The sequence below is a fragment of the Nannospalax galili genome, unplaced genomic scaffold, assembly GCF_000622305.1.
Source record: "Nannospalax galili isolate Female #2095 unplaced genomic scaffold, S.galili_v1.0 scaffold1508, whole genome shotgun sequence".
In the NCBI taxonomy this organism is placed as follows: Eukaryota; Metazoa; Chordata; class Mammalia; order Rodentia; family Spalacidae; genus Nannospalax; species Nannospalax galili.
In genome coordinates, this window is record NW_008358858.1 from 775,904 (window position 1) to 800,827 (window position 24,924).

General features: G+C 49.4%; 1 protein-coding gene across 2 annotated transcripts in view; it reads right to left on the minus strand.

Annotated features, from left to right (window-relative positions):
- Positions 1-2,509: 2,509 nt before the first annotated feature.
- Stum (stum, mechanosensory transduction mediator homolog) overlaps positions 2,510-24,924 on the minus strand; it is a 60,030-nt gene continuing 37,615 nt past the window's right edge. The window contains exons 2-4 of one of the 2 annotated variants that reach the window (XM_008822370.2): positions 14,335-14,514; positions 10,353-10,361; positions 2,510-9,522 (exon numbers count right to left, since the gene is read on the minus strand). In XM_008822370.2, coding sequence (XP_008820592.1) covers positions 9,488-9,522; positions 10,353-10,361; positions 14,335-14,514 — 224 coding nt within the window. In that variant the 3' untranslated portion in view covers positions 2,510-9,487. The remainder of the gene's footprint in view (positions 9,523-10,352; positions 10,362-14,334; positions 14,515-24,924) is intronic. The other variant, XM_008822371.2, reaches the window with a different exon arrangement.

The following is a 24,924-nucleotide window of genomic DNA, read 5'->3' on the forward strand; positions in this document are numbered from 1 at the left end:
AGGGCACTGTCATATTGAAGGCCAACAGGTTCAGCCCTAGTGCTGAGTCCTCTATAAATGATGCCCATACATCTCTGCTCAGCTTTTTCAAAGGACTCTGGATGTGTGCCCAGCTTCCCCAGAAGTCAGTAGCAGATGTGGCTCCTCTGTCTCATAGCTTCCAGACTTCCCTCCTGGACTGGAAACCCAGAAGCCAGGGATGGCTCCTAGAGGAGGCTTAATTCCTCCACAATGTGCTTTCTTTGCTGCATAGCATTTTTGTTTCCCAGCATTGCTATTTTTGATGAGAATATAAACACTCACCCCTGCCTGGGAGGCAGCTGTGGGCTTCTGCTGCACACTGCCCTCTTCTCTCAGCTCTCCCCAGATCAGGGACACTTTGGGGGGCCTCAAAGTGAGCAAAGAAGACACTAACTCAAGAGGCCCATGTCCCTAGTGGAGACACCATCGTGGATTACTGTTTGGGTTTCCAGGTTTACCTCAGGGGTAGCCAGGGTTTAGCTGAGCTTCTTAGACACTGGGGGAAAGTAGACACTCAGAGTACCCAAGGCCTCCTAGGTCTGCCCAGAGCTGGTCCCTGGGCCAGGAAAGTGCTGCCCCATCCAGGTGACTATCTTTCTTTGGGATCCTCTTCTACTATCAACCATGTGACCACCTCTATCATTCCTGGTTTGTGGCATGACGTTAGTTGGCTCCAACAGCCATAACAAAGAATCACAGGCCTTAGGCTCACAGTGCTTGAGGCTGAAGTTCAAGATCAAGTTCCTTCCCAGGCTGCTCTTCTTGGCTTGCAGATGGCTGACTTTGTGCTGTGTCCTTACACAGTCTTTCATCTGTGTGTCTGTGTCTTGGTCTCCTCTTCTTAGAAGGACACCAACCATCACAGGATAGGGCCACCATAATGACCTCATTACCTCTTAAATATCCTGTCCCCAGACACAGTTACATCGAGGGTACTGGAGGTTAGCCATGTAGACTGTAGGATGGACATGATTTGGTTCATGGCATCACTGTGTGAGAAGGTTTTTGTGACCAGCTGTAGCCAGCCTCCCTTCTGGACAGCTTCCCATTTAAGAACCTCATGGACCAGCAAATGGCTGCAGGTTGGAGAACAGACACTTACCATGGGTCAAAGGAAGAAACCACATGCATGGGACATACCTACTAGGCCCAGCACTGAGAGCAACACTACAGGCAGGTCTCACTCTGGCCTCCAGCCTTATGCTCCTCAAACAGCTACTGCAAATGATCTATTTTGTCAGCTCACCTTGATGCTCATGAACCCTAGACGTGCTGGGACATCCCTCAGGTTTGTGAGGGATGCACAGGGGTTGTTCATCCCCATGCAGATGTCTTATACCAACACCATTCAATTCCATGTTCTTAGATGACTTCTGCTTGCCCAGAGCTTCCTGGATGCTTCAGGAGTTTGTGTATGTCCTAGAGTTTCTCTTGGTATTGATTTATAATCTTAGACCATTGTGACCATATAGGAAACAAGGAATTATTTCCATTTTTCTGTATTTATTGAGACTTGCTTTGTGTCCTAATATATGATCTATTTTTGAGAAAGTTCCATGGGCAGCTGAGAAGAATGTACATTCTATAGCATTTGGATAGAATGTTCTATAGATATCTGTTAAATCCTTTGACACCATTTAATTCACATATTTCTGTTTAATTTTTAGTAAGAAGTCCTGTCAATTGGCGAAAAGGGAGTATCGAAGTCACCCACTCCTATTGTGCTAGGGTTAATATGTGGCTTTACATCTAATAGTATTTTTTATGAAATTAGGTGCCCCTGTGTTTGAGGCACATGTGTTTAGAATCATAGTGTTCTCTTGATGGATTGTTCCCTTAATTAGTATGAAGTGACTGTCTATATCTTTCTTACTACTTTAGTTTTTAAGCCTATTTAGTCAGATATTAGAATGCTTTCTGGATTCTCATGTGTTCATCTGTAATATATGTCTGTAATATATGTATTACCCTTCATCAGCAAATTTAATAAATTCCCTAGGTCTCCATCCATCTGTCAATGCAGGCATATGCTGGACTGTGGACAGCACCCTGTAATCCCTTCCAAACTTTAACAGGTCCCACCTGATGGACAACAGCCAGCTCTTAGTTCTAACCACTCCTACCCAAATGCCCATTTATGGAAAGACATTGTCCAACATATATCTCGCACACATTTCTCTTGTCAGCCAGGCCAGTAATCAAGAAAGGAAATGGGTTCCTGCTGTGCACTTCCTGGGTCCTGATGCTTTATTCAGATCATGTGTCCCTGGCCACAAAGGGACCCAGTGAGCAGAGATGCACACTGGTCTGTGGAGCACTTGGAGCCAGCCTTTGGAGAGGGGGGGAAATGGAAGCAGGTCTGCAGGGAGGGCAGGGCCTTTAGAATAGGAAGCTCAGCAGCTGAGGTTACAGGGAGACAGGGATGGACGAGCTGTTGGAGATCTTTCTGATTACAGATATGGAAGACAAGAATTTCAGAAGCCACCAGAAAGGTCACGTGAACATTTATTACGTAGAAAAGAGGAGAAGGAAGAAAAGGTTCCAAACCGTATTTCCAAGGGTTTTTGTTTTTTTTTTAAAAAAAAAACACAAATTGGAATGCCAAAGAAAATCCATGCTTTGTATATTTATAAGAGGATCACATGTATATGTACACGTATGTATATGGGATATGTACATGAGTTTTGTTGTCATAAGTGGTATTCTTCAGCACATGTACAGTGGTGCTGCTGGAGGAAGGGGTTTAAAGCTGGCAGAAGGCTAGAGAGGTGGGAGCCCTGCTCTGTTCCTGTGGGACCCTGTGGACCCCTGGGCCAGGGCTCAAGCCTGAGGGCACTGGCAACAATCAGCCACACCCAAACCTGGGCCCAAGGTCAGGCAAGTCTAGAATCTTCCCTAGGGCCCACATAGTCCAAGTTGTCTTCCAAGAAAGCTTCCAATCTTTGGAATGGGGCTAGCTATTCCCTTGGCTGGATTGGGGTGGGTGGGCTCCCTGTGGGTAGAAATGAGATTTTTTAAAGCCCTGGATATTGTCAGAACATGAAATTGTACAGCAATTAATTTAACAGAGAAGAGAGACCCAAACAAAGCCAACTACAGCACCAAAACACTAATTCACAATACTACACTTGTCCATACATAAATTCAGCGATATACACAGCCAGTGTCTACTTTTTATGTGCTATTTAAAATAAAATGTCAAAGTGGACAATGGCACAGAACTGTGCTTAGAAGGGCTGGCCATGGTTCCACAGGGCCCGGTAGAAGCTGTCACAACCCCCACCACCATGTGTCTCTGCTTAAAACTTCCCTCCTCCTCCACTTCTTGTTGGCTTCTTGGTTGGGGTAGGTAAGGTAGGAATAAAAAGAAATTCAGAAAAAGTACTGTGTGCAGTTCTGGAAAAGTGTCAGGAAGAGGTCAGCATCTCTTCCTTCAGGGCAGGCCCATCTCATCCCTTCCATACCAGGCCAGGCCAGGGCTTAAGCCCAGCTGCATTTTGTGGGGAGAGGATGGGGATGCTGAGCCCTTGGACCCCAGGAGGAAGTGATTCACAGGCCAGGGGCTCTAGAGAGAGGGAGGAATTGATGTGCATAGTGGATGGGGTTTAGGGGGTCATGAGGGCAATTGGGAGATGTATGAGTTGAGCTCCCCGATCCTGCCTCTGTGCTGCTTGCTAGCAATATAGGTGCTACGTGTGTGTGTGTGTGTGTGTGTGTGTGTGTGTGTGTGTGTGTCTGTGCGTACGCACATGTGAGTATATCCTGCCCATTCATGTGAAAATGCACTGGGGGAGGACTGTAAGGTTGACATTTTGGGAAATCTGGGCAGGACTGGAGAGGGGTTGGAGGTCAAGGTTCCCTAGCTAAATCCAAATCCAGATTTCCTGGGCTTGTACTAGAAACTCAAGAGATACCCAGGTGGCCCCTTCTTCCCTTGATGGTGTGGGAGGCAGTGCAGTGGAAGTCTGTTGTCGGGGCAAGCCATGGCCATTGACATCTTGAAGTTGGAGCAGTGGCGATTACCCAGGAACTCTTCACAATATCCATCCTATTGACATTACTTCCTAAAGGCAGTAGGGAGCTATGAGACCCTCACCTGAGATTCCAGCCACTCCCTTTTTCCCTCCCACCCCAGCTTCATGAGTTCTTGGGGGCTGATGGAGTATATAGGAAGTGTTTGAATGGGGTGGGGCTATAGTGATGCAGCTTTCATGAGTCTTCACCCATGTTGGGGTGGAACTTTTCAGTGATGTAGCTTACCAAGAGTCACCCATGCTCTCATTAGTAGCCCCAATGAACTCACTAGCTCCTCAAACTGCACTGGAATGGAATAATTTCTTTGGTCTTTTGGTGTCTTATCTGAGGCAAAGAGGTGTTTCTGTTTCTCCCCAGGAAATTATGCAACAGGGTGCTCTGTGATAGAGTTTGTTTTGCAAGGAAGAGTCTGGACTCTCCCAGCTCTGGGGTTGTCAGCCTTTGAGTTATGAGGAAGCACACTTCTCTTCCCTGGGTGGGCCTGGGCTCTCTAAACCCTTGACTTTGGCAGGATTGGGGAAAATGAAGGCTGTCTAGGACCAACTGGCTTTAGTCCTGCATTGTAGATGGCTAAACGGAGGCCAAGGCAACTGGAAGGATGCAGGTGATCCTGAAGACATTAGACCAGAGGCACTCTGGAGTGTGGTGGGTGCTCAGGACTGCCCTGGTTGGGATTCATCCTGTCGTAGTACATCATGAGATTTAGACTGGGTCACACTCTGAGTGCAAAAATGCCCTGCCTTTGTGAACTCAGTAACATCCAAAAGCCCCAAGAAGCTGACTGGAAGAAAGCTGAGGAAACATACAGGCCCCGAGTCTCTCACCCACCTGCTCAGCAGTCCTTTTCACATGATCACTTCCAGTGGCCACGATAAGTTTGTCCACTACAACCTGTGCCCAGAGATCCCTGGAAGAAGATTTAACAGCTGGTCCTTGGGGAAGAGGGTCTCTCCCACCTTGCTGTCACTGGTAGAGCCTGGAGACTACAGGGGTGTGGAGTGGAGAGCATCTTTCACCAAGCTCAGGATCTGCCCACATTGGCACAGGGCAATATTTGCTAACTGCTCAAATGCAAAGCAGGTGTATTTCCCTGGCCCGCAGGTGGCTCCCTGCTTCCACTAGGGGGAACCCTTGGTCTGTATTGGGTGCAGTTCATCCCTGGAATAGATGTTCTCCCTCCCAAACCACAGTGGAGGTCAGCCTCTAAGGAGTTCTGGATGATGAGATTGGGGGTTTTCCCCTCTAATCCCTGCAGTGGAGCTTGAACGTGATTCAGAGGACGTAAGAAAGACCTGCCCAGAGTCTTCGCCACCAACAGAGCACCCATGCTTCCATTCTATTTCCCCAAGAAGTCTGTGCCTGCTCCCAGCTTTCTTCATCCATGTCATTAGCAATAATGCACATTATTAAGGCCTGAGTGGCCTCCTCTCACTTCATACTAAGCTGAGGAATGTCCTCTGCTAAGGTCACCACCAGCCTAGCAGGGAATGGGTCAGCTAAAGAGGACTGACATACAGTGGTGTCTGTGGTTTGCATCTTAAGGTAAAAAAAAAAAACACTATCATTCAGCTTCCCTTCCCCCTTTAGGACCTTGGGCCTTTGGGGGACTTTTATCTGGTTCCAAGGCTCCATAGTGTGCTGGCCAATGTTTGAATGTGTGGATGGCTTTTCTTCTGTACATCTTGGTCTCTTTCTGTCCAGGGGACATGTTAGGCACATGGCTTACTTCCTTTCTGTGTCGCCTTTTAGCAGCATCCTCCCCGCTGCTCCTCAGGCCCCAGCATCCTGTAGGCAAATTCACCTCATGGTTCTACCATCCATCAGTGCAGCATTGGCCCCATGAGGGATGCAGGAACTGAGTCCCATGGATTGCTGGTTAGACCAGGCAGTTCTCAGCACCTGTTCTAGCTCTAGCTGCTATCTGCCTCTGCCTTCCACAAGGAAGCTTAGGAAGCCAGGGGGTGTAGTTTTGATGGCAGGTGAGGTAAGGGAGCTAGAAGGACAGGGGAGAATTCTTCTGGTCCTTCTGAGGTTAGTTATTCCTTGTGACTTCTGAGGGGTGTGTGTCTAGGGTCATGGCTCACTTTCTCAGGAGCCTTGGCTCACCACATGAAAGCTTAGCAAAGTCCTCACAGAACAGTGGGAGATGAACCACTGGAGGCAGTGCCTGGGCCCAGGCCTACTGCTGAGGCTGTTCGCTGGGGCTGGACACACATCTAGAACAGTGGAGGGAGGGAAGAGATCATGCCCATGTCACTTCCTTCTCTTTCTTTCCAACGCAGCTGGAGACTTGGCCTAAGCAAGGCCAGCAGTCTGAGGCTGGCGGTTCTGGGGAAAGGGAGCCATATCAGTCTTTCTGGTCCAGTAGTCTTCACAGTACTCCACATATGCCCAGTGTGCTGGTTTTAACTGTGCATGTGACACAATCTAGAATCACCTGGGTCTTAATGAGGAATTATCTAGATCAGTTTGGCCTGTGGACATATCTGTCGGGGATTGTCTTGATGGTTCCTTGAGGCGGGAAGACCCACCCTGAATGTGGGTGGCACCATTTCCTGGGTCCTGAGTGGAGAAAGCTAGCTAAGAATCAAGCAAGCAGGCAGGTAGCATGGACACATTTGTTTCTCTTGGCTCTAGACTGTGGCCAGCTGCTTAAGTTCCTGCCACTGTGAATCCTTTGCTCTGATGGACTGTATGTAACCTGGAATTGTAAGCCTAATAAACGACTTCCTGGCCTGTTACTTTTGTCAGCATATTCTGTCACAGCAACAGAAATGAAGGTAGGACAGTCAGGCTGCTGGGTGCTTCACTCTTGCTCCAGGGTCCCACTTTGGTAGAGAGATTGGCCACTCTGATCACTATGCCACTGTTGGGTCCTGACAGTGTCCCATTCACCATGGTGCCCTCTGTGTGTCTGTTATCCTTGCCCCCAAAACTGATAGCCAGGGAAAATTTCTTCTGAATTCTTGGGCAAGAATTCAGCTGGGACAGGGACCCTGAATTCTGCTATTCAGTTGGAACCTGGCTTTGTCACCTGCCAAGCACGTGCTGGCCTGAGAGCCCTCCTTTCCAGCCAGATGGTATTTAGTAGATGTACTCTGGCCACCAATGGTCCAGTGAGCATCCTGAACCACATGAAGCAAACCTGCCACTGTCCATTGTCTGACAGTGATTGGGCTAAGGCCATGACCTCATTTATGGGCACTATTTTGAGCTAGTAGCAACCCTCAGACTCACAGGTGGGGATCTCCTGACTCCACCCCACATCAGCCACCCAGAGTGAGGGGGTGCCAGGGAGACAGCCTTCCAAACTCATAAACCTCTATATTAAGCCATCCCAGTGAGAACTCATGATGACACCTGTCACTCAAAAAAGTCCCACTCGAGTCTGGCTCATGTCACTAAACAAGCAATATAAACTGCTGTCTTCTTTCACCTCCCCCAGTAGCCACCCCCAACCCAAGTCAGGGAAATAGACTTCACCCTCGCTTGTGGGGACCGACCTTGCTGAGGCCTGTCATCACTGGCTAGGCGGGGTGAAGGGGCTGTGGGCTGGAAGCATAGAAGGGACAGGGACCCGTCACTTCCCTCTGCTGAGGTTGTCTCCTGCAGTTCTAGGGAAGCTTCACTCCCTACTGATCTACCTGCATGACAGCTGCATGGGGGAGGACCAAGCCTGCTCCCATACCCAAGATACAGGCGCAAACAAACAGAGAGAAGCCACAGAAGCCTGGGCTGGGTTTGGAAAGAAGGGAACATAGGAAGATACAAGACCCTACCATGTGTTTTCAAAGGACACACAGCCATGGAAGAAACCAATGGGTGAACAAAAGGTAAGACAGGCCTGTTTGCCCAAAGTTAGAGCCAGGACTGAGTACTGCACACAACTCCACATCTCCATGATGTCAGGGACTGTCCAGTTAGGGGGCCTGCTTCCAAGGACTGGAATTAAGAAGCCTGGTGAGGGGCTGGGATACCCTCTCCCCAAACCCTCTGCAGTGGGAGCTGTTTCTCAAGAGCTTCCATCCATCAGTGTAGAACATGACCAGCTCCTTTCTACAGTCCTGGCCAAGCTGTAACAGAGCTTCAGCTAATGAGGAAAGCCTTTCATCGAGGGACCCATGGATGGCTCAAGGCCAGTGCATCTGGGAACTGAGTTCTCCTGTCCCATATGTTAGCACTTCCTGTTTAGAATAGAAAGAGAAGAGATGGGAAGCCCCATCCCATCACTAATTTTGGATCTCCTTTCGCTCTTAATTTCAGATTGTCGCCCACACTAGTGCCTTCTGTTGGCTTCTCCCCCTATTAAGGATCTAACTCTACTGATAACTCCCAGGTGAGCCACTCAAAGGGGCACAGAGGTCCATGTGTCATATCAACATCAGTCCCTGATGCACCTGCTTGCAGCATGTAGAATTTCAGGTCAAGGTTCCCAACCTCATGATGTGACTGTTTAATCTGACACTTCAAATGCAATCAGGTGGCCAGTGTCCCCTGGGACTTATTCAGGAGCAAAATCTGACCTAAACAGTTCATTCGTCCCAAGGAATCTGACTATTCCAGCTATCTAGAGATATTCACATGCTTGATGGTGGGTGGGTAGCCCAGACTCTGCTGGGGTGTTAGGAGATAGCATCTTCCCCAAACCAAAATGTCTAGATTCAGAAACACATGGATTTCAGAAAAAGGAGGTGTACCAGAAACAGTAATAATTGAGGAAGGCTGTCAGTCTGCAGCCATTGGCATAGCCTGGTAATGTTGTATATAAACATTTAGAATTCTAACAGTGTCACCCAGGGATGGATCCAATGCCCACCTCACCTCAAGGAAGCAAAAGTCATACCTCCCCCCCCAGCCTTTCACTGTCAGTGACAAGGAGGCTGGAGTGTGGTCAGACACCTATGGAGACCCAGGGGTCATTCCATGCTGGGCTTCCACCTGGCCACCGGACCACCCTCACCCTCTGCTGCCTCCAGGAAAGCATTGAGCAGACACAGGATGCCACATGGTTGAGCAGGGGGTAAGGACCCAGAGGAAGTATTCCATGAAGTCTTGCATCCTGGGAGAGCTCCTGGTCACCTACAACAGGGCCTACAGCAACCAAGCCTGACAGGGCTGGGTGCCTGTTCAGTGGAAAGTTAGATGAGCCTGCCCAGCACTCCTGGTATTCTGTCACTTCCCCACCTCTAGCCCAGTCCCAGTGTTCCAGGCCTGTTTCTCCCGTGTACCTCTGGAGCAGAGAGAGAGACTGGCCTCAGAGCCTGCTGAGAAAAGCAGGTATGTTTTTCAAAATAAATAATGTATTTTTAAATATTCCCCTTCCACCCCAACTGGAGAAATGGCAGAAGAGAACGTGTGAAGGTCCTTGTGCCTGAAGTCACCTGGTGCAGCCCTCACAGGGCCCTGAACTTTCCTGGTGGGTCGTGCAGGCTCACAGCTGCTGTGGGATGCCCTGCTCCTTGTACCCTGTGAGGAAGGAGCAGAGGAGATGTCAGGTCGGTAGCCACTTCCTTTAGGACTTGTCCAATGTGTCCCAGATCAGAAGGTCACTCTTGTACTCAGGAGACCTTGTTTATGCTATGAGGACCTTATTCATACAGCAGCAAAGATATACTAGGCAAGGCCTAGTATGGAAGGAAGGAAGGAAGGAAGGAAGGAAGGAAGGAAGGAAGGAAGGAAGGAAGGAAGGGAAAGACAAGACAGATCAGGGAGCATCTGTCATGCCTATGTGCAACCAGCTGGACAGCTGGGACAGGGTCAGAGGCTGGAGAACACTGAGCCTTCAAACCATCATTGCTAATCATGGGACTTTTGTTTTCTGGTGTTGGAGATGAAACCCAGGCCCTTATGCTAACCTAACGTTAACATGCTAGGTTAATACTTAACTCTGGGCTATATCCCCAGCCATTTTTGGGAAAGTCAAGGCACAGATGACGTTAAGAGATTGTCCCTAATCTGTTTGGGTGAGATTACATAGCCGAGAGAGCAGAAATGGATGTGCTGAGCTGTTACCCTGCTAGCCTTGGCCTGAGGAGGAGTGCCAGGGGTCCCCAATGGGTCATTTTCCATGTAGCAGGCTACCAGTCACTCTTAGGTATTAACAATCCAGGGTTGGTGGGCAACATAGGGGCAGTGGAGGAGCCATGAGTGGCCCAAGTTGGTGCAGGGATTAGGGACTCATTAAACTAAGTGCCCTCCTTCCCTCCCAAAAAAAGCTAAATATGCAAGTCCATTAACCAACTTGGAGGTGAAGGGTCCATGCAGTGGGGAGGGTGTACACCTACCAACAGACTCACCTTGGGAAACTGCAGCAGCAGAGATGTGAGGCAGCAGCAGGAGGAAGAGGGGAGAGAGAGAGAGAGAGAGAGAGAGAGAGAGAGAGAGAGAGAGAGAGAGAGAGTCTGAAAACAGAAGCTAAGGCACATTGGAAATGTACAACAAGGGAGGGCACGAGGGTTCCAGGAGATGGAACAGGGGCTCTGCAGAGACAGGGCCTCATTCAAGGGATGCTCAGTGTTTACAGTGACAACCCGCTGTGGCCAGCCCCAGCCCCACCTGTTGATTGTATCACACAACCCTGCCTCTGCCGGCCCAGCGCCCACCTCAGCCATGCCCATGTCCCTGCTCACCTCTTGCCTTCATTCCTGCTCCCCCTCTCCAAGCCCATGCTGTCTCAAATGCCTTCTGGATGCCTCTGCAGAGGTACAGGTGCAGGGAAAGTAGCTTTGACTGACCAACTAAAGTTGCTGTAGTGATGGGTCCTGATCCCATTCCTGATCTGGACCACATGGGTTTTTTTTGGAGGGGAGGGGAGGATGGGACCCACATTTATAAACATTAATGCTTTGGGAAAGACCTAGATCTGAGGATGTCAGACATCTTTGATCAGTTGGTAGTGACTGCCAGAAGCCTTGTGCTGAGACAAGTGTTACAATTGATTAGCAATGTCTGCTATGGATGTAGCAATGGAACAGTCAGGTGAGATACCAAACATGTACTGACCTGTGATCAAGACAGGTTGCTGTGTCTGTTGCTGCTTATTATTGGTGCAGACACAGCAGAAGCTTGATAAGTCCTTCACTTTAGCCTCTGTGTTCAGCCAAGTCTCTGATTCTTCTCAGGAGTTTTGTTTGGTGCTGTGTTTTCTGCAAGCACCTCAAGGGTGCCATGTGAAAACCAACCTACAGGTTGTTACATCAGTGATGCCAGAAGGAAGAACCTTTTACCCAGGTGTCCTGAGGACAAAGTTAGTTACAGCTCTTCCCTTCTAAGGAGCTCTCCCAGGACACACCCTCACACATGGCTGCTCAGAGGAACCCTAGCCCATCTCATGAAAGTCGTGCAATTGTCTTTTGAGGGTGGATGCAATTTTTGGAAAAACCACATAGGCAATGGCTGTTAGATGGGTAGATGTGTCTGGTGGTCACATGGGGATGAGGGAGAGGCCATTGATCTTTTGTGGCCTCTCAAAAGCATGGTGAAAGTTTGAGGCAGAGATAGCATCCCTGGGGCCAGTCCACACAGCCAAGGGACTGACCATCCCACAAAGGAGCATCTGGGTGGGCAGGAGAGAAGGACCAGGCTGGGGCTAGGGCTCTGGCCAAGTCAGCAGCCTAGGGGACAGGAAGGGAAGAAGGGCATGGACCCCTATCTGTACTTCTTGGGGTCTTTGTTATCTCATCTAGGACTAGTGGGGTGAATCTTCAACTGATTGCTTTAATCTGGACCCCTTGGTTCCTGGAAATTAAGAAGGAACAAAGAGAAGTGCAGAGGGTTCCTGACAGAATGGTTCAACTCGTGATATTGCCAGTCTATGATGGGTTTCTCAGGGTGCTGAGCTCATTTTTGATGTGATAGTCTTGACATATGATGGCTTTGCGGGGCAGGGGGTGTTACTCCCAGAGAAGGTCAGGGGTCATCTAGATACCAGGAAGCTACAGGAAACAGACTTGGCATAACACATATTACACATAATTTATTGAGACCTAGCCTGGGACAGGTCACTCCTCACTACCATGGTTGATCTGGAATGTCCTGTGAAGGCCCAGGTGAAGGCTTGAGCCCCAGGAGCCTAGTGGGGAAGTCTTTAGCTCACTTGGGTCATTCCCTTGCAGGGGATACAGAAACTCTGGTTTCTCATCTTTCCTTCCCCTCCCAGGCACAAAGTGAGTAATTTTTTGTTCTTCAGAACTCTTCTGCCTTGAAGTGCTGCCCGGTCATAGGCCCAGAGCAGCAAGGCCAACCAGTCATGAACTGATCCCTCTAAAACTCAGAGCCAATGTAAGTCTTTTCCCTATATAAGTTTATTTACCCCACATATGTGTTACAACAACAGAAACTCTTTTACAAGTGCCAATGCCACATTTGACAAGGATACAAGCAGTCATGTGAGGACAGACAGCTTTCCCAGGCCTTCTGGACCAGCTGCACCTTCTAGGCTGTAGCTGGCAATGGGGTCTGTGGCCCACAGATACCCCACAGGTCCTTGAAGAAGTAGCCCAGTGGCCCCTGGGAAATCTCCACACTGCATTAGGGATTCACAGTGGCTAGTGGCATATCTCTCCTAGCAACAGTGTTCTGACCCTCCCCAACAGTGAGAGTGAGTTCCACTGGGGATTCATACAGCCTGCCTTGATCTGACCTTCTTCCAGAAGAAAGGGGTAGCTCCCTCACTGTTGCCTGATGCTCCTCCTCCTCCCCTGGCCTGCTGCTGGTCTGCCTGGCTGGCTCTACCTGTGGTATACCCTGGAAGTCTAGCCTACCGACTTCCTCCCTAAACTCAGCTCCTGAGTGGTCTGTATGCCCAGTTCACCTACACTGTAGGTCCCACCATGCTGTGGTACTTGTATCACCTCTGGTGAGGTGACTGGTTAGGTCACTAACCCTGGCCTTGGCATTGTGTGTGTCTGAGCTCCTGCATCTTCCAAAGAACCTCAACTCAGGCTAAGTCAGCTCTGGGTCATTCCAGACCATTCTGTGGCCTCTGAACCCTGGCTATCCCTCCTGCCTCTGGGGTCTTCACCTGGTATGGATAGGTTTAGTTGTCAACTTGATACACCTGGGTAGCGGGGGCCTCAATTGGGGAATTGTCTCCATTGGACTAGCCTGTGGTCATGTCTGTGGGACATTTTCTTGACTGTGATTGATGTGGGAGGGCCCACTTCATTGTGGGTGGTGCCACCCCTGGGCAGATGATCCTGTATTGTATAAGGAAGCAAGTTGAGTACCATGGGCCAGGGACCAAGCCAGTAAGCAGCGTTCCTTCATGGCCTGTGCTTCAGTTCCTGCCACCAGGTTCCTGCCCTGAGGTCCTACTTTGGGTTCCCTCAGTGATGAACTGTGACCTGGGAGATGTAAGCCAAATAAACCCTTTCCTCCCCACATTAGTATTGTCAGAGTGTTTTGTCACAGCAATGGAGAAGCAAACTAGAACCCTGGCACAGCTTACCTCTGCACTGGCAGCTCTACCTGTGAACTCAATGGAGAACAGCAGGGCCCTAAGGGTAAAATGCCCAAGGAGATGTGGCCCCAGTTATTGAGAGCCACCACACAACAGGTAGGAACAGGGACAGTGGTACAGTGAAACACTCATAGCTGCTCAAGACAGGTGATATCTGATTTTAAGATTCTGCTAGGTTTTTAAGATGATAATCTGTCTTTGGTAAATTTGATTTTGTAATTTTATATCCCTCCACAAAACAAGGTTGTACCTAACCGAGTTTGCATTAATGATGGGTGAATCATTAATGCCTTCAACAACAGTGAGGATTAATAAGGCTTTGGCACCAACCAACTAAAGAGCATAGTTCAACCCAACAAGGAATCATGCAGATCTAGGTGTAAAGTACAATAAGGTTTCCCATGGGTGATGAGGGCATGTGGCCTTGTTCTTCCTGGAAACTGTGATAAAGATACACAGTAGTGGGCCAAGGGGCTGTCCTCATCCGGGGCATACCAGCCTACCCAATCTCAGTGAGAGAACTGCTTCCTTGACAAATGCTGAGAGCAGTGTCTTAGCTAGAGAGAGGCCCCTCCCTTGGAGACCCACCCTATAAACCAGGCCTGATGGGGACTGGTCCCTGGGCTAGGTGGCCATGGCACTAAGGCAGAGGAACAGATATGCCCTTGGAAGCCATGTTCAAGGATACGGGGATCTTTGGGGGTGAGAAGCCCTGGCCCAAATGCAGGCCTCCCATTCCTCCCTGGCCAGGCTTCTCCTGCCCATCTGGGCCAGGCCCTACCCCACCCTTCCCTCAGGGCATACCAGCAGCTACTCACTGGCGAGGATGACCATGTCCATGCCCCAAAAGATGCTCATGATCCAGCCCACCATGACAATGGCCGTGAGCACCTGGATGAGGGCCGCAGCGATGTTCAGCCAGAAGACGCAGCACACATGCCTGTCTGGGAGGTCAGTGCGGGCCCCACACAGCACAGTGAAGGCCGAGACAAATGTACCTGAGAGAGGCCAGAGGGGACAGATTCAGAGGAGGCTGTGAGACTGCCAGCCCAGTCCCAATGCCCAGTCTCTCCAGGGCTGGGAGAGAAGCAGGGAGGCCCTACACTCTGCCCTACTCAGAACCTGGCCACATCTTGTCTCCAAAGTGGAGAGGTCAGGGTACCACCTGGAGGAGGTGTACCATGGGACTTCCAGGGCCCAGCAACAAGCCTGTAGCTCCTGTGGATCCAGATGTCATACAACAAGTAGAAGCTGTCATGAAGAAGCCACAGAGCCACTGCCTGCAAGGACAGCAGGCAGCAGGTGGAAAGGCTTCATTTTATGTGCCTGAAACTCCAAGAGCATAGATGTTCAGAGGTGGGAGCAGGTGTCATAGGGTGACCGAGAAGCCAACCACAGAGGTGAATTCAAGAGACATGGATGGCCAGGAAGTAACTTCAGCCCACATGCTGATTGCTAGGGGACAGGGCTACAACTTGGGAACCTGTCTCCCCAAAGCAACCCTGTGGTCCCCAAGTACTCCAACCTGCAGGGGAGAGATATAGGATGAAGAGCCACCTGGGAGATGCCTCCCTCCCTTTCTACTCTTTCCTTTCCTCTTCCCTTCTCTTCTCCATTCCCTTCCTCTTTTTCCTTTTCATCTCTGACGTACCCTATGGGAGATAAGTCTATGTTTACTGAGTTTTGAGTAAGCAAGGCTCTTCCCCGTGTGGCCTCTGAGCCTCACAAGGATGTAGCCAGGTTGGCGTTCTCTCTGTCAGTTTCCTTTGCCTGTCACACGAGCTTAGAGGCTTCTACAATACAAATGCATTCTTCTACTGTTCTGGAGGTCAGGGCAGTCTGAATGGGGCGTCAGGGTTCATATAGGGATATAATTTCCTGCTGTCACCAGCTTCTCGAAGTTGCCTGTGGTCTTGGCTCATGGCCCCTTGCTCCATGGCCAAAGCCAGCAGCATAGTACCTCATCTTTGATCTGCTCTGCCTTCTCATCTTTGAATCCTTGGTCCCCTGCCTGCCTCATGTGAGAATACACTTGGACAACTTCAGCTCTCAAGATCTTCTGCTTCATTGTATCACAGAATCTCTTAGATCAGATCACATAGTCACAATATGGGGATTGGGATGTAGACATCTTTAGGCACTGTTATTCAGCCTGCCGCTCTAGCTTACATACAGAGACTCAGGAATTAAGTATCTTGCCCAAGGTCACAACCACAGGTTGATCTCATATTGCCCACCCCTCCAGGGGTCAATGACCTGTCAAAATCACACCAGGATCTAAAATGAGATATTTGGGAAACTGGCCCATGGACTGGTGACCATTCTTGTGATCATAAGTCTCTCACTGTCCTCAAGGACACTATGGGGGGGGGGTCCATTTGCTTCCCTCTGAACTTGGCTTTCATCTTCTCTGCCCAGCTTGCTGGCTTCTACTTGCTTCTGGGTGCAGCTTTTGCTCTGGTCTGCCTTGACACTCAAGATGGAGGCTGAGAAAGGCTGGGTCCAGCTGCTGATTTCCCATCCTGACCTTCCCCACTCTTCTCATCAGAACTGCTTCCACTAATGGAGACTGTGCCTCATCTCCTCATCTCCTTCACCTTCAGGTCTCCAGTGAGGGCACAGTTCCTCTCACACAGAAAGTGGTCTGTGGTAGTCAAAGAAGTAAACTTCATTGAGTGTCCTCAGATACATACCACCACCTACAGTATTTGTCACAGACATGGTGCCCAGGTGTCAGCATTTCCAAACAAGGTTCCTCCACCCTATCCCAAAGAATGATGAAGCTCACTACAGTATGACAACAGGAAGTTGACCCTATGACACACATCAACCCATCATGCCTCTAGCACAAAGCATAGCAGTGTCTTCCTTGTATAACAGTCCAACACAGTGACTGCAGGCTGTCCTTTCTGGATGAGGAGGTTGCCCCCTCACAAGTCTGTACGGTGGTCTCAGATGCCAACTCGGCCCTGCCTTCATAGCATGTGGCACTGCAGGAACTCTTCCTCCATTGGGCAAATGGAGGGCTTGCATGGGGTTGCAGAGGGGAAGGTGACAGCTGGGACCTTGGACCCACTTTGTCCACTGAGAGGAGGGAGGTGAGCTTAGACAGCGCTGGGAAGACAGTGACGTGGATGAGTGGGTGAGATGAAGATGAGGAGTAGCTGGGCCATTGTGGAGGGAATGCAGGGATATGGGTCTGTCCAACCTGCAGAAAGTGGAGCCTGGAGGGAACCTTGAGCAGGAGAGGGATACAGAGCCTTAAGGAAATGTCTGTCAGAAAGTGTTAGTGGGCTCAAAGAGCCACTGGAAGGAGAAGACAGCCTCTGGGGACACAAAGGACTTGAGTATGTGGGGCACCATCCTCTGCCGCTGCTGGCATATCGTGTGTGGGGGCCAGGGATGGGCATAGCTGACAGCCTCACACAAGAGAACCTACAGATGTAGGAAGATGGAGGGGGAGGAGCTCGAACGCGTGGGGAAAATATTAAGTGAAAGCAACCCAGATGCCGTTCCTGCAGAGCTACAGCGTGCCGAGTACACGCTACCCTCTATCTACACTGCTTTTTTTAAACATTTATTTATTGTGTGTGGGGGGAGGAGGTGTGGGCGCACATGCAATGGTATGCATGTGGAGATCAGAGGATAATTTGTGGGAGTTGATTCTTTTTACCATGTGCAGTTTCAGGGATCAAACTCAGGTTGCAGGTTTGGCTGGAGGAATGGTGGCTGTAGGAATGTCCACAAGCACACACACGTGCACCCACACACGTAAACATGTATACACATACATACAGCACACACACACCTTGGCTGTCATTCCTCAGGAGCCAAACCATTTTCCACATGTATTATTTGTGTGTGTGGGGGGGGTGCGTGCATGTGTGTGTGTGGTATGCACACGTGTGTACATGTGTGTACTAACCTTGCTTTTTGAGACACATCTCTCACAAGCCTGAAGCTCAACAAGTAGGCTAAGCCAGCTAGATGGTGGGTCCCAGGAATCCTCCTGCCTCCACACACTGGGATTCTAAATGTGTGCCACCATGTCTGACCTTTTTAAACATAGATTTTAGGAATTGAACTCGGGTCCTCATGCTTACAAGGCAAGTATTTTATCTACTGAGCTATCTACTGAGCTATCTCCCCAGCCCTTCAGCAGTATATTTTAAAAATTATATTGGCGCATTTTCAAATAAAGAGGTGTTAATTATCTTAAATGAGTCTTATCTGTTAAATACAAATTTGTTCAACTACAACGTGTGGGTTCTAATTTATTCCATGGAACACCAGCTATGTGCTGTGCTGTCCTTGGATAGAAACAGGGCAGGTGAAGGCATTTGGCCCACCTCTGCCTGGAGCACCACTGTGGTCACACAGGGAACAGTGATGAGTTTGGCTTGGCTATAGCAAGAAAGACTTCCCAGAAGAGCAGGCTGGGGTCCCGGAACTGACAGGAGGTCTTTGGGGTAGGGCAGAGAGGGAAGAATCCCCAGAGGCAACCATCTCTCCATCTAGAGCCAAGGGTGCAGGTGCTCTGAGTGGGGCTGGGTACTGCTACGGGGCTGGCCCATGCTTGAGTGAAAACGTCAGTTTTAAAATGTGGCTACAGTGAGCAAGACTCAGACCAAGGAGGGTACTGCTGAAGCCTGATGACTGGCAGCTTCTGGGAAGGGTCCAAACAGGATCTCTAGAGTCTGGATAGAGTTTTAAAACAAATGCTGTGACCCCAAGGGAGAATGGGTTGGAAGGTGTGATGCAAAAGACTAAGAGAAGGCAAGACAAAAAAACTGGGGGAAGTGAGATGTGCCAGAGACCTATGGACTAGAGGAGTTTTCAGGTTGGGTGACTGCTGTGTGCTGGAGGGAGAGAGGAGCCCAGAACAGGGCTAGGTTTCTGAGGTTCCATACCGTGTGCCACTATCCAAGGTAAGGAATCCGAAGGGCTGTGCTCATGGAGACTGGGGTTCCAGAAGAGTCAACAGTAAGTCCTGGAGTCACCTAGAAGTGATTGCTGAAAACCCAGGCTATGTGAAATCCAAGGAAAGATCCAGGGACAATTCTGGAATAACCAGATCTTAGGGGGAAGCAAGGAGAGTAGATTACAAAGACTAGGATATACCAAGCACTTGGAAGCTGCTTTACTAAAAAGTATGGAGTCCTCACTTGAGCACACAGGTAACTGACGGCAGGAGCAAAGCCTAGCACCTTGGCCTTCATTTTGCACCCGTCTTTTACTTTGGTTCACCTGCTTCTGTCTTTGCTCGTAGACTTGCTAGTACTCAGGGACATTCTATCTAGAAACCAGCCATACCTAACCTGTCTGGATTCCCCTTCAAGGTTGAAGGCACAGAGATGAGGGCAACTAAAGTATTGGAATGTTGGCTCTTTACAATGTCCTCTGGCAGTATCTCACAAAGTACCTGAAGGTCTCCAGCTGTTGTCCTACACCTGAAGTCACCTTGGATTCCAGGTGGAGCAGAACCTCTCAAGACAGACTGCTCTGAGATGAGGGCAATTGTCCACAGGCTGAGACTGCACCCTGGAGCTGGAGCAATCCTCCTCTGAGAACCAGTTTGCCCTCTCAAACAATAAAGACTTCTTTGGACCACTTAACAGAACCCAAATTGAGACAATTCTCAGCCACACCAGTCCTTGTTCAGAACTGCTTCATTATACCTACCTGCTGCCAGCCCCAACCTTCCTCTATTTAACTCTAAAGCTCCTGCCAGTATCAGATGGACTTGAAGTCACTGCACGCACCCCTTTATCCATCCCTCTTCTCTTCGAATACCCTTTCTCTGCTTCATACCTTTACTTCTCTCTTTAACTGACATATTTGGACAGGTGGCTGAGCCTAGCCTTTTGGGATTCCCAGAGCTATGGCTTTTGCCCTATGACTCTGGTTATAAAGAGAAGGTGTCCCAAAATCAGGAGCAGAGGGTCCCCAGAAAGAGAACGTGAGGGACGGGGTCATGCACTACAGCAATGCCATTGGAATCACACCTGACCGGGTGTGACCTTTGCTGAGAAGATGATGGGGCTCAGAGCAGGGTGTCAGATCTGAGAATAGCAAGGACTGAGGACTGTAGGAGGGGTGAAGAGGCTCTTCCTTTGGGTGTTTGTCAAGGAGGGAAGGGGGTGAAGTAACCAGATAGGGGACAAATGGACGTCATGATTTTCTGTAAAATGAAGAGGCAGTAGGGAAGGAATCTGTAGTGGTCAGTGTTAATTGTCAACTTGACAGTATCTAGAATCACATGGGAGATGGGCCTCTGGGCATGCCTATGGGGATTATCTTGATTTGTGTTAGTTGAAGTGGGAAGAGCCATCTTAATTGTGAGCTGGACCAGTCCCTGGGCCTGAGGTCCTCAACTCAATGAAAGAGAGAAAGGGAGCTGAGCACTGGCCAAGCATGTTTTCATCCCTCTGCTTTTTCATATAGATGTAGTGTGACCAGCTGCCTCAGACTCCTGCTACTTTGATTTCCCCACCACGATGTATCGGACCCTCGACTGTGAGCCAAAATAAACCCTTTCTCCCTTAAGTTGCTTTTTTCCCCAGGACATTTTATTATAGCAACAGAAAAAAAAAAGACAAGGTCCAAAGCAGTATGCACATCAGAATTCTCAGATTTCTCAGACGGAGGCTCCTAAAGATCCAGATTCCAGGGCTTCCACTCCGGCCCACTGAAGACGCAGGGATGAATTTGAGAATTGCTTATTTAAAAAAACTAAAACAGGGGCTGGGATGTAGCTCAGTGATAGACCCCACACTTAGCAAACATGAAGCCCTGGGCTTCATCCTCAGCACCAAAAATAAACAGAAAGCAAACATTCCCCCAACTGACACAAATGCAGAACCAGGTTTGAGAATACTAGCTCGGAGAGGTGCAGAGATTTGCTTCACAGACACAGCATCAGAAAACCACCCAACCAAGCTGGGGAGATGACTCAGTGGGTAAAAGAACTTGCTATGCAAGCAAGAGGACCTGAGTTCCAGTCCCCCAGCACCCACGTAAAAGTTAAGCATGGCCACTGGTGCCTGCAACTCCAGATTAGGGGTAGGGGTGGAGACAGGTGGATCCTAGGAGCTCGTTGGCCAACCGGCCCAGCCAAAATGCAGAGCTTCAGGTTCGGAGAGAGATCCAGTTTCCAAAAATAAGGTGGAGAGCAATAGAGGAAGACGCCCTCTTCCTCTGGCCTCTGTCTTTGTATACATTTGCACATACATGTGTGCATATAACACACACATATATATACACACACAAAAGGAGGAGGAAGAGAAGGAAAGAGAAAGGAAAGAAGAAAGGAAGGAAAAGGAAAGAAAAGAAAAAACCCCACCCAACTTTATCAGTAACTCGAGTGTCCAGGAGTCTGGCCTTTTACTCAATGTAGTAGTGTTGTAGCTTCTCCTTCATGACTTCAGGGCTGGCTTTGGAGCCTGGGCCTTGGGCATGTCACTCCAGGGGGTGCCCAGAGCACCAGCTGGTACATAGGCATGAATGTGTGTTCTGCATATCCTGCCATGACCCTGACAGAGAAGGCCGGGGAGCAGCTAGACCTTCCCACCGAGAGTCACAGCAAAGCCATGCAGTACCAGTTTGCCTGCACAGTCTCTCTGACTGCCATTCCACTTGCTGAGGCATCCGTACCCTTCCCCCAAGGAGCTCAGGATACAGGCCTGAGCCAGGCAGCAGTGGAGAGGAGAAAGAGGCCTGTACTCTGCCCTGCCTCCCTCCCCTGGAAGTCCCCAAGGGGCTTGCTTGGGGTGGAACTCTGGGCAGAGTTCCCAGAGCTTAGTTCCCATTCCCTCCCCCACTTCTCTCAGGAATGAGAAGAGAAGCATCCAGAAGTGTGCCATGCAGCCACCCCTCATGAGAGGGGGTGGTTCTGCTCACGAGGATAGAACCTGGGTGCTGGAAAAGTCCATCCTTTGAGCTCTCATGGGGTTCAGCTTCTCATGTGCCTCTCATGTGAGCTGTAGAAGGTGGCAGGTTTGGGTTGGGAAAAGGGATCTTGCTGCCTCTTGGAACTTGAGGGAGGTGAAGGGCCCCTCTGCCCTTCAATAAGGGGCTGCTACAAAGCATGCTCCTGAGCACTAGGTGGGTAAGTCAGGCCTGATGCCAGATGTGACCCACAGCCGGCACTATAGTCATTAAGCTGTATCTGTAGCAATGAATGACAGCTGAGTACCTCCGTGGCTCTGTTGAGCACAGCCTTCTTGAGGGTCTGACCCTGAACATAAGCTCCAGGGGACAGGAAGGAAATGACAGAGAAGCCCTGACCCCACTGAATAGTCATTTAGAAAGGCAAGACACACCCCCAAGAAACAGTCCCCACTGACAAAGGTGGCCTGGTGTGGGCAGAATGAGATAAATACAGATCAGGTTCAGGGTCACACTCAACCCTAGGAAGCTCTAATTCTCAAAGCTTTGGAGTAAAAGAAACAGTGCAGATTGTGCTAAAAATGCAGTGTCCTGGCCCTGACACCCAAGATTCTAATTCAGCTGTCTGGTCATCATCTTTCATTAGTGGGTGATTATTCCTACAAGATCATAAATGTTTCAGACAAAAGCCCCGGGGACCGGAGCCTTAAAAACAAACAGGGTTTCTGGGGCCATGACTTGGCTTCTCAGGTCATTCACCTTGGAGCATAGTCTGAGGAGAAAGCTGTGCTAGGCAGGCAGAGAAAGGCATAAAGGAAGAACTGAAAGGCCCAACTCGGATGTGCACGTGGCTCAGTGGTGGAATGCCTGCAAAGCACATGCAACACCCCAAGTTCCAACACCAGCAAAAGCCTAAAGAGAGACTGTGTCTTTGTGTACAACTGCACTGAGTCATTCATTCTTCCTGAGAGCATCCTGTACACCCAGCACAGTCCCACATCTTCACACCCTGGCGGGCAAGGAACTTCCATGACCACGTTATATTAACCCAATGTGTGGGGCTGGAGAAATGGCTCAGCGGTTTAAGAGCACTGATTGCTCTTGCAGAGGACCTGGGTTTGATACCCAGCACCCACATGGCAGCTAACAACCATTTATAACCCCAGTTCCAGGGGCTCCAACGCCCTCTTCTGACTTCCAAGGGCATTGCATGAGACAGGTGCACCCACCTATATGCAGACATTATACACATAAAATAAAAATAAATAATAAATTATAAATCCAATGTGTGTACTTCAAGGAAAAGGTGGGTAGTTCTTATGTTTTCATCATGCTTACATTCCTCAAAATTGTTCTGGAGGAACAAATTCTCCAGTGCCTTTGATTCTACACCCTGGAAAAGTGGTAGGAAGGATCTATAGAGAGTTTTATACACTGCAAATAGCACAGATATCCTCATAAAGATATCACACCACCCACAGGGATGTCAGCATCCCATTGGCATCTATCATCTCACTATGGCTGCTGGGGCTTCTGTTCTGTCAGCAGCTTTCACTGAAGAGAGGACGATGGAAATGAGACCAGCCCCTGCCTCTGCCCTTCTCAGCACCTCCACCTTGACTTGAGGTTGATTGTCCTGCTGGAGGCCAAGTCGTCCGGAACTGATCATTAAATTTAATGGTGTTGGGCATTGCATCAGCCACCCAGGCTTCTTAACAATTCTCTACCCTCAACTTCCCTTTGTCCTCCATCTCTGGACCTGGAGGGACTCTGGGGGGCTAGGAGCTGCAGAGCAGAGCTGGACACCTGAGATCTCCCTAAGGGTCTCCCCAAGATGTTAAGTTTGAGCAGACACTTAACCTCAGAGAATGTCCTAATTCCCTGGCTCTGAGCCTGAGAGGAGATGTGAGCAGGGCAGGGAGGCCCAGAGCAGCATGGAGGGCCTAAAGGACTGAGCTTTGTTCTTGTTCCCATCGAGCAGGTCCTACACTGAGGACAATCAGCTTAGGGGGAAGTAGGCAGGGTCTCAGGGGTGACATTTGCTTGAGAGGATGAGACAGCTTCTATCCCCTCAGAATTTGCAACCCGACCAGATGATATCTCCATGGATGGGAAGACAGTGAGATTAAAAACAGAGAGGGGTTCTGCCAAAGTTGGCAGCTGCCAGGAGCTTTTCTGTGGTCAAGAGCATGGGAGAGGCTGATGAAGTCAAGAATGCTCTTCCAGGAGCATTGCAGGCTTTGAGAATGGAGTCCAGTGTTGGCCTCTTTCCTTAATGGTGTGGCCAATCCCCACACTAGGCTCATGACTGAACCCCATTTGATCACCTGATTAATAACATTATGGAATCCTATTATGTGTTAAAGTCAAGTTGCCCTCTGCTTATCAGATCAAGTTGGGAGCAGGTGCCCGGGGCCTCCAACACTGGGTGAAGGTCATGGTCAGGTGGAGGCAGTCACTAGGAGTATTTGGGAGTAACTATCCTCAGGTGCCCCAAGCTGTGGTTACATACAACAATAAAGGAGACCAGGTGCCCTGCATTCTTTCCTTGGTTTGCAATGGAGACCAGTGGACCTCTGACATGGGTCACATGTCATAGCAGAACATCTCCAACCTTGACCTGACCCCAAAGCGTCATTTCCAGGTGCAAAGTTGCTTCCTGTAGCTAAATGCTTGTGCCCGGTGTCCAAATTCACATGTTGAGATCTTGATCTCTAATGTGATGGTACTATTTGCACTTGGGGCCTTTGGGAGTAATTAGGTTTCTCCGAGCTCCTGGGTTTGGAGCCCATGATGGGACTTGGTCCTCATAGGAGACAGAGAGACCCACACAAACCCCTAGTGTCCTCTAAGTCTCCCTTTGTAGGAATGTAAACAGGAAGGAGCCTCACCAGCTCCTACCCATACCGGCATGCAGTGCTCAGACTTCCAGTCACCAGAGCTGTGACAGATAAATGCCAGTGGTTTATACACCACCCAGTTATAGCAGCCCAAACTACAATGACCTTTCCTAAAAACCATACCCAGTTCATGCCAGCCCCTGATGGACTCAGCTAGCATTTATTTATCATTTGCTGGGGACCAAAAAAATCTATGGGTGCCATTGCAGAAGGACATGGTCCTGGCTATCAAGATTCTCACAAGGTAGCAAGAAAGATAATCACAGAATGCCATGTTATGGTGTCAGTTACTAGACAGGGGATGGAGGCTGAGGCTAGATGTCACCATGGGCACAGGTGGACTCTGGCATTAGAATGTCAGGGTCCAAATCCCACAGGTGTGCTGTGAGAGCACGTTATTTTCCCACTTACGGCATTAAAGTAATGCCTGGAGTCTGCTACTGGGTGGATGGAAGGGTGAGGGAACGAGTAAAGTCCTCAGAACACACAGTGAGGACTAATGAGTGAAGGGGGCCCTATAGGGCTATGAAAGTGACTGATAGGGGACAGTCTTCCCAAGTAATCTGGACTGGATGAGAATCTTGGCAAATGAGATTATGAATATGAAAATGAAATTGAAGA